Source organism: Oncorhynchus gorbuscha, linkage group LG05 (assembly GCF_021184085.1).
Source record: "Oncorhynchus gorbuscha isolate QuinsamMale2020 ecotype Even-year linkage group LG05, OgorEven_v1.0, whole genome shotgun sequence".
Taxonomy (NCBI): Eukaryota; Metazoa; Chordata; class Actinopteri; order Salmoniformes; family Salmonidae; genus Oncorhynchus; species Oncorhynchus gorbuscha.
Genome location: NC_060177.1, coordinates 62755881 through 62765809, shown reverse-complemented (window position 1 = coordinate 62765809; position 9929 = coordinate 62755881). Strand labels below are relative to the sequence as shown.

The following is a 9929-nucleotide window of genomic DNA, read 5'->3' as shown; positions in this document are numbered from 1 at the left end:
AGACAGCATCAGATAGACGGACTACACGTAGAGAGACAGAGGAGCGCTGTTTTGCTCGCTCGGATTCTCCTGTGAAAAAGCCTCTTGCGAATTCAATGAAAATGATGAAACACAGAGAGGAAAGTTATTTTTTTTTTTTTTAAAGTCAATATTTTATTGGTCAATTTTTTGGCATCATGAATACACTCCACTGCTATCAATTGATATTCAACATTTCAACAGGCGATTCAACGACATACTAACTCCAAATCAGTCAGGAGCAAGCCAGGTAGCCTAAGAAGGAACGGAAGTTAATTATTTAGGCTATATTATTCTTATTTCAAGGCTATAGCTTGTCATTTAAGAAATCATTTGTGACATGCTAGAAGGCTGGAAGGAACACTCAGCATGTAACAACAGCACTTCAACAACATGCCTATACATTTCACATTTAGACTACATAAAAAATATATTTTAAAAATATGACTTAGAATTAAATAATCATGAAATGAAAAAAAATGCCTTATTAGGCTATACAGTGCCTTTTGAATTCACTTTTAGAAACATGAGTTTGGCCAGTCAGGTTTGATGATCATGCGGTGAGCTATGCATGCCTAGTTTGTTAATTTATATTCCCATGCCCTATTCACTGTCGACACAAACCTATTTTGTTACAACAATATCATGGAATAAATAGGATAAATTAGAAAATTATAGTTTCACCCTACCTGATGATATGCGCCTGCTGTGATTGTGACTAGGGGGCAGTATTTTCATTTTTGGAAAAATAACGTTCCCGTAGTAAACGGGATATTTTGTCAGGACAAGATGCTAGAATATGCATATAATTGACAACTTAGGATAGAAAACACTCTAAAGTTTCCAAAACTGTAAAAATATTGTCTGTGAGTATAACAGAACTGATATTGCAGGCGAAAGCCTGAGAAAAATCCAATCCTGAAGTGACTCATCTTTTGAAAGCTCTGCGTTCCAATGCATCCCAATTGAGCAGTGAATGGGCTATCAACCAGATTACTTTTTCTCCATATTCCCCAAGGTGTCTACAGCATTGTGACATAGTTTTACGCATTTATGTTGAAGAATACCCGTAAGCGGTATTGCGCAAGTGGTCACCTGATGGCTCTCAGAGTGATTCACGTGTAAAATACAGGTAGGTAGCCATTATTCCAATCGGTCATACTGAAAAACCAATTGTCCCGGTGGATATATTATTGAATAGATATTTGAAAAACACCTTAAGGATTGATTATAAACAATGTTTGCCATGTTTCTGTCGATATTATGGAGCGTTTTCGTGACTGCAATTTCCAGGCGATTTCTCAGCCAAACATGAAGAACAAACAGAGCAATTTCGCCTACAAAAATAATATTTTTGGAAAAAAGGAACATTGGCTATCTAACTGGGAGTCTCGTGAGTGACAACATCCGAAGCTTATCAAAGGTAAACGATTTAATTTGATTACTTTTCTGATTTCCGTGACCAAGTTACCTGCTGCTAGCTGGACAAAATGCTATGCTAGGCTATCGATAAACTTACACAAATGCTTGTCTAGCTTTGGCTGTAAAGCATATTTTGAAAATCTGAGATGACAGGGTGATTAACAAAAGGCTAAGCTGTGTCTCAATATATTTCACTTGTGATTTTCATGAATATGAATATTTTCTAGGAATATTTGTCCGTTGTGTTATGCTAATTAGTGTCAGTCAATGATTATGCTCCCGGACCCGGGATGGGGAGTTACTAGAGTTTTTTTTTTTTAAGAAATGGCTTTTTCTCAAATTCATTGATGATCAGATGCTTCAGTTGTAACTGGTTCTGTAAATAAGATCATAGTTTCATGTAGTGTTTTTATTATAATTGAGATCGTTTCACCCCTACCGTTGTCCGCAGTGGTCTGTATTATCCACAAGCTTCTGGCTACTTTGCCATGTAATGCTGACAAAACAGAGAACAGTTTCTAAAACTGCATATCTAAGGCTCTGGTCTGTCGTAGGAGTGAGGTTAAATGGCATATAAAGATATATATTTTGCTGAAGGGAGGGCCATCCATTTTCACGTCAGAGAGGTCATATTTTCTCCAGGTATCCATCATTCTAAATAACGTACCGTCCCTTAGAAGCCTTTTTAAACCCTGAATGCACCGCAAGTTTGCTTTTCTGCAACGCAGGAAAATTCCTGCGACAACGGGATCATCAAATGAAGATATCTGCATCTGTGTGCATACAAAATAAATGAGTCATGACTATGCACTATACTGCGAACACGTAGAATCATGTATGATCTGACAGCTACCTCAAGGTGAAGGTTATAAGTTAAATAATGCATGGGAAGACGATGTAGAGAAAGCTGTCAACTAAAACAAATACTAAATCACAATGTACTGAATATTTCAGCACTAACTAACTAATAACATCACTGACAGTATCACATTATGTAAACCTACATGTGATAGATCTATTGATTTTATGAAAAGACAGATAATGACATTGTCAGTAAGTGTCTCCAAGCCAGTAAGCTAGCATCTTCTGCCGAGACGAATGTCAGGTAGCCTATAGCCTAGTTTATTTTGAATGTTTTATTTATTTATTTATTCGCAACAAAGAAAATAAGTAAAAGACAAAACAGTACAGTTAAAAAAAACTGGAAAAAACGGTGTGCAGTTGAGGTTAGAAGCCCAAAGGTACTTATATGAAAACCACACCACAAATATAAGTTTAAAACATGTCTTCAATCAGTTAAACAAAGCATATTAATTATAATTGTACATACTTTACCCAGTAAACAGGAAAACAACAAAAAACATATGTGTGTGTGTGTGTGTGTGTGTGTGTGTGTGTGTGTGTGTGTGTGTGTGTGTGTGTGTGTGTGTGTGTGTGTGTGTGTGTGTGTGTGTGTGTGTGTGTGTGTGTGTGTGTGTGTGTGTGTGTGTGTGTGAGAGAGAGAGGGGTGAGTGAGGCTACATGGAGGGGATTATTGGATAGTTTGGTTCATAAAGCTGACCCCCAGTCTTCGCTTGAAGTTATTGAGGGATGATGAGGTTTTGGCAATGTGAAGATAAGAATTCCAGAGTATGGTACCTCTGTATCTGATAGAGAAATGACTATGTGAGGTGTGGCAGTAGGGAGGGTGAAGGTTATCATAGTGTCTTGTGTTATATAGATGGATTTCAGAATTAATTTGGAAGGATACATTGAAGGGTTTAGGTAAACTGTCTGGGAGATAGGAGTATTTGTAGATGAAAGTGCATAATTGGCATATAGATGTTGTAAATAGACAAGTTTCTTAAACAAAGGTGCAGATGGAGCCAAGTAATTAGAGGAGGTGGCTAGTCTTTCAAATGTATTTTGTATGATGAGTAATTTGTGTAGGTACAAGGCATATGTACTGGCCCAGACAATATTATAATAAATGAGATATGGGTCAATTAAGCTATAGTATAGAGTTAGGACACAAGCCTGATGAACCAATCCACTAATCTTTCTGATGATACCAGTCGATTTCATCACTTTGCTACAGACAAATGTAATATGAATACAAACTGAATTGGTCCACTCACACTGACAGCGTCGTGAAGAAGGCGCAGCAGCGCCTCTTCAACCTCAGGAGGCTGAAGAAATTTGGCTTGTCACCAAAAGCACTCACAAACTTCTACAGATGCACAATCGAGAGCATCCTGGCGGGCTGTATCACCGCCTGGTACGGCAACTGCTCCGCCCTCAACCGTAAGGCTCTCCAGAGGGTAGTGAGGTCTGCACAACGCATCACCGGGGGCAAACTACCTGCCCTCCAGGACACCTACACCACCCGATGTTACAGGAAGGCCATAAAGATCATCAAGGACATCAACCACCCGAACCACTGCCTGTTCACCCCGCTATCATCCAGAAGGTGAGGTCAGTACAGGTGCATCAAAGCTGGGACCGAGAGACTGAAAAACAGCTTCTATCTCAAGGCCATCGGACTGTTAAACAGCCACCACTAACATTGAGTGGCTGCTGCCAACACACTGTCATTGACACTGACCCAACTCCAGCCACTTTAATAATGGGAATTGATGGGAAATTATGTAAATATATCACTAGCCACTTTAAACAATGCTACCTTATATAATGTTACTTACCCTACATTATTCATATCATATGCATACGTATATACTGTACTCTACATCATTGACTGCATCCTTATGTAATACATGTATCACTAGCCACTTTAACTATGCCACTTTGTTTACTTTGTCTACATACTCATCTCATATGTATATAGTGTACTCGATACCATCTACTGTATGCTGCTCTGTACCATCACTCATTCATATATCCTTATGTACATATTCTTTATCCCCTTACACTGTTTATAAGACAGTAGTTTTGGAATTGTTAGTTAGATTACTTGTTGGTTATCACTGCATTGTCGGAACTAGAAGCACAAGCATTTCGCTACACTCGCATTAACATCTGCTAATCATGTGTATGTGACAAATAAAATTTGATTTGATTTATGATCTTTCCAGGATAACTTTTCATTAATTAGAACTCTGAGGAATCTAGTGGATGTGACTTGTTCCGTTTCATTCCAACCAATTGAAATTCGGGCTCTTAAAATAAATTGAAAAAAAAAAAAATCTTATTCTTACTAGTGAATACAATAAAGTAGAATTTTTGTAACATTTAAAGATCATTTGTTCATCTGGAACCATTCGGAAAATGTGGCCTTACCCGAGTTTGCTTCATTAATTAGTGAATCAAAATGACTGTGTGATAAAATCAAATTGGTATCCTCAGCAAAGAGAATGTGAAGTATGGTAGAAGACACAGCAGCAAGGTCATTGATATAGATTAGGACTAACAAAGGCCCCATTATAACCCTGTGGTACACAACATGATATCTGGGCCCTGGTAGATACACAGTTATTTGCATAAACACATTGTTCTCTATCATGAACATAACTATATAACCAATTAAATGTATAATCATGAAACACGTAATAATGCAATTTAGAAAGTAATATTTCATGATCAACCATGTCAAACTCTTTGGATAAATCTAAAAAGATGCCAAAAGCATATTCATTGTTGTTAATTAACGACTAAAGATTTTATTCCCAAGTTGCAGTAGTTTTTACGGAAACCATATTGGTGCTCATATAGAATACAGTGTTGATTTAAATGTTTCAACACACCAATTTTTCTTGTACAGAAATTGGGCAATAATTTGTAAAAGATCTTGGATCCCCAGATTTATAAAGGGGGATAACTTTGGCAATTTTCAAATCTTAAGGAACAATACCAGTTTGCATAGATTTGGTGAAGATATTACGAGGAAGACACTGATTTCACCAATGAGTATCCAATCTCATCATGACCTGCTGCTGATATCTTTAAATTGACGATTATCTCCATCACCTCCATTACATCAGGAGGATCAAACTGAAGCAGAGAAGGGAAATGTCACTTAACGTAATCCAAGGGATTTCCATCAGTTTTCTAAATATTATTTGACAAAGAGGAACTCACACGCTCAAAAAAGTTATTAAATACACATGAAATAACATCAGGACCACGATAGCCTATATACTATAGCCTATATAGCCTACATTTTTGTGATTCACTTGAGCGGTACCAAAATGTTTTTCAGCTGTGATACGGCAGCGCCCCTTAGGGGTAGGTTTCTTCCAATACACTTTAGGGACCTGGGATGTATTCATCCTGCCCATTTTGATGAAAAACGTTTCTCATACGAAAGCAAATAGTATTTGTCTAATATAAACGTTCATTTTGCTCTGTTTTGCTTCGTTTGGTTCTTAAACGTTAAACGATTTCCGTAATGAATACACATCTCTTATCTGGAGAAAAGAAACGCGCATTGCGCAGGCGTTGTACAGACGAAACAACGGAAGAGGTCACTTCAGCATGAGTAGCTAGGTGGACTACCAACCATCGTTTTGATTTCTACAGAATTAGGCTACCTCTCTTTTAACTTCTTATCTGAATCGGCGGTACCCTTCTTTCTATTTACACTTGGTTCCAACGTAGGTTACAGTAGGCTAATTATCGAGAGAAACAACATTGTAGCTGACAAGGCGGGCGCCATCAGTGTAGCATTTCTCAATATGAAATGATATAATCGGCTGCCAATGTAACAGAACAATGCAACATTTTTAAGCAAGAGTGATACTTTTGTTTCCTGTCATTTAAAGCAAAGATGACAGCTCGCAACAGTGTAACACATGGAATACCCAACACTAAGGTCAGGTACTCCAAATTAGCCAGTGATGATGACGGCTACATTGACCTGCAGGTAAGGGCTTGAGTGTGCTAGAATGGGCCTGGTAGGGTTGGAATGGATATCTGGAATCTATAGGCCGTTTGAAATTAACTGCCCATGACAATTATGGGAATCTATCATCATCATTATGTAACTATAGACATAGTCCAATATCGTTATTGCATCAATCAACCCTGTATATGAAATAATGTTGTAATATCAGTATTGGAAAAAGCTTTTGGGATGGTTTGGTGAAACACAAATGACAAAATGTTTGATATTCTGTAGTATGTTGTTATTAAGTCATGTTTATCCCCCCACAGTTCAAAAAGAGCCCACCCAAGGTCCCATACAAAGCCATTGCACTGGCCACTGGCCTCTTCTTGATTGGCTCTCTGTTAATCACCATTGGAGCCCTCCTATTGGCAGGATATTTTGAAGTCACAGTGAGTATGACAGTTAAGTCTATTTGTACATTCCTGTCATGTTTTACAACAAATACATTTTCACCCAGTTAACTTTGACACATTCTAGTGTGTTCCTTAGATATGAATATTTTATAGATTTTCTGTCTTCATTCATTTCAGCATGCTGACCGGACTGTGCCTGTTCTCATCATTGGAATCCTGGTTTTCCTTCCTGGATTCTATCACCTGCGGATAGCTTACTATGCATCAAAGGGCTACCGTGGTTACTCCTATGACGATATACCAGATTTTGATGACTGAGCCACTCCTAACTGAGAGTCGTGTGTTATTTTTATATAGTGTTGTTAAATACAGTAATCAGACAGGTATCTAGTCCTAAAGCGGATGTCCTTTGATGTTTTTGTTAATCATAGAATGTCTTAACTTTTTGTTCTTTGACTGAATTACCACCATAGTTCATTATGATTGATTACTATATTTAGTTTAGATATGTTTGTGTTATTGTTTCTAACAAAGAACATGTTTTTTAGTTGACTGATCAATTGGGAATGTGTTTCTAGGATGCTTTTTTTTCAACATATAAAAGAGAAGGATGTCATTTCTATGCTGATAAAATACTTAGCTGTGCTGTGAGGGAGGCATGAGTTGAATTTATTGTCCAACTGTTAGTCCTATACCTGATCACTGTAACCATAAACAGAACCATGAGTTTGAGACATTATGGCTAAACATGAAAGTTGACTGTTTTTCTGTTGAAATGTCACTTGTGCTTTCCTGTAGGGTTTGCTGGTAGGAGTATCTTATGTGATTAATGCCAATCCTTTGATCTCCATATGGTGTGCTTCTAGGCCTGTGAGAGTCAAGAGGGAAAAGTAGTCACGCAACAATACAGAGCTCAAAGTGTCTGGTATAGATATTTACTGACTAAGTTTGAGAGGCATTGCCACTGGCAATGACATCCGGAGTGTATCCATATGTTGAAAAGAAAGGCAATTGTGGTTGTGCACCAGCTCAAATAAAGGCTATTATAAACAACCATCTTCACTTTTGTGTCAACTCACGCCCTCATGTGGTGTTCCAAAGTTTTCTCAGTGGGGAAAAAACAAACCCAATATTCTACAGACAACCATTGATGTTGTCTGAACCAAATGTTTCGAAAATGTAAGATCTGTGTTTGTTTGAGAGCTATTATTTGACATATTTGGGTGAATGATGCTACTGGTAGAGTAGATGAAGTTATGCCTAAATCAAGCAGGTAGGGCGTTACCACTAAGGTAACCTCATCAGGCTATTGCGCACAGGCTATTCTGTGTTTGGGTAGAAGTGTTTGGGAACGAGATTACCACTAAGTGAGGGTTTCTAGGAGCAGTTTACCCCAACGACCTCAGACCCCAAAACATTTTTTAAAAAGTTGTTGGAGAGACATCTATTCCTATAGGAAAACTATCCCACACATATTGATAAAAATGTGATGTTGTGAAGGCATTTTGTTGTAACTTTGTGGTGCAAAGTATTTCCCCTTGTAATAAAGGCGTTATTGATCACTGCATCACCGAAAGAGACATGACAAGAACAGAAGCAAGGCATTTTGGATAACATTTGGACCCTTATTAAAAATGTATGACTGGGGGCATAGGCAACATTACATTGTCATTGTTTATGGACGTGTCCCGTTGTATAGCATGTGTCTTTTGTCAGGGTCTCCAAAACGTCCTCTCCCACGGAAAAGCGCTTTTGTCTGGAGCGCTTAAACTGAGTGCATATCTTAGGGAGGAGGAGGGAGATACGAGGAAGGAAAGAAACCGCGAGGAACGTAGTGCATGAATAGACGACTATACTCTTACACATTCTCCGTCATTGTAGGGTGGAACTGAGAGGTGCACATCATTTGGGGATTTTTTGAACAACGCATTACTTAAATAAATGCGTTGAATGGATTCAGATAGTTTGTTTCTACTGGTCCTTTTTACGACACTTTGGATAACTTTGGACAAAGCTGCAAGAAGAAGAAAAATGTGAAATATGCTCGGAAACTTTCAAATTATTATAAACCAATCTAGGCACTCCTTAAGTTTTTCTCTGTCGTTATATTGGATTTAATGACTTAGAATATAATTAAATACTGCTACAGTTACATCTAAACTGAGTTCTTCCTATCTTCACTCTTGTTGAGTCAGCACCTATCAGGGGCTCGTGAAAGACAGTTTCACGTTGTTATAAAATATGCGAACACCTGCATTTTTAAGTCAAACGTATCAAACTTTAGAATAACCAATGAAAGCCTAAATACGCCAACTGCTGAAAAAAGCAAAGGACCCGATGGACTGATTGTATTCTGGTCAACTCAGAGAAGTGCCTCAAGCAAGGTAAATCGACTCCGCCACATCCTACATGTGAATAACAGTTTATGTGATTTACACATGTGTTCCACTTTTATTGCAAATGTACATTCACTTATTATAGAATCTACTTTTTTCACAAACACACATTTCCTCACCCTTTTTTTTGTCTAGACAAAGATTCCGTTGTAGCTTTATACTTTTGTCTCAAGTAGCCTATTCGACCTACCGTTAAAACAGTTTGACAAGCAGAATATTCCCTGAAGTGCATTGTGTTGACGTCCGTTCTTGTTGACCATTTTGCTCGAGACATGTTGCTTTATGATTGCAGGTTGAGGTGTGATTTATGTAGCGTGCGTTAGCTTTTAAGTGTACATTTGGAACAAGGTAGATTATTCATAGCCTTTGGTGAAATTAAGATGAATTAATGCATTAAATGAATGCATACTGAGAACAATGTTCAATCACAGCAGAATGGTCATTTTGTATTCAGGTTGGGTCCCTTTCCAATCAGTCCATGTCAGACAATAGAGGCACCTGTTTTTGTTGTTGTTGCCTGATATGGAGACCATCCTTGTAAACAAACCATGTAGTTACTCTAAAATAACAATGACGTTCAGATTTTTCTTCTGATATATGATGTTATTCCTATTCTTTAATGATTTACTGCATTCAGATATCAGCCTTGATGCCACATATTATATTTTTCTTTATGTTTAAAAACTGATCAATGAAAACAGCATCTGCTACTAAACCCTCCCATCCCCCACTATGGATAAAGGCAAAAACCCAACAGAATATGATGCATATTTGCTTACACTACTCCATAATGAGTCACCAGTTCAATCCACACTTGGTTATTGAGACTAACTTCATTCTGAAAGACCATGTATTGTG

General features: G+C 37.8%; 2 protein-coding genes across 4 annotated transcripts in view; both read left to right on the top strand.

Moving 5' to 3' along the window:
* Window positions 1-5844: 5844 nt before the first annotated feature.
* LOC124035199 (transmembrane protein 230-like) lies at window positions 5845-7746 on the top strand. 2 transcript variants are annotated; one of them, XM_046348628.1, is made up of 3 exons: window positions 5845-6298; window positions 6589-6723; window positions 6853-7746. In XM_046348628.1, the coding sequence occupies exons 1-3, from the start codon at window positions 6203-6205 to the stop codon at window positions 6991-6993; spliced, it is 372 nt and encodes a 123-aa protein (XP_046204584.1). In that variant the 5' UTR covers window positions 5845-6202; the 3' UTR covers window positions 6994-7746. The 2 variants fall into 2 exon arrangements, with proteins under 2 accessions (XP_046204584.1, XP_046204585.1); XM_046348629.1 differs by having other exon boundaries at window positions 5860-6298; window positions 6589-6711; window positions 6853-7745.
* A 683-nt stretch (window positions 7747-8429) lies between these two features.
* The window catches only part of LOC124036263 (protein turtle homolog A-like), a 37084-nt gene continuing 35584 nt past the window's right edge, over window positions 8430-9929 (top strand). Inside the window, exon 1 of one of the 2 annotated variants that reach the window (XM_046350588.1) lies at window positions 8430-9059. The gene's annotated coding sequence lies outside the window, so the exon portion shown is untranslated. The remainder of the gene's footprint in view (window positions 9060-9929) is intronic. The other variant, XM_046350589.1, reaches the window with a different exon arrangement.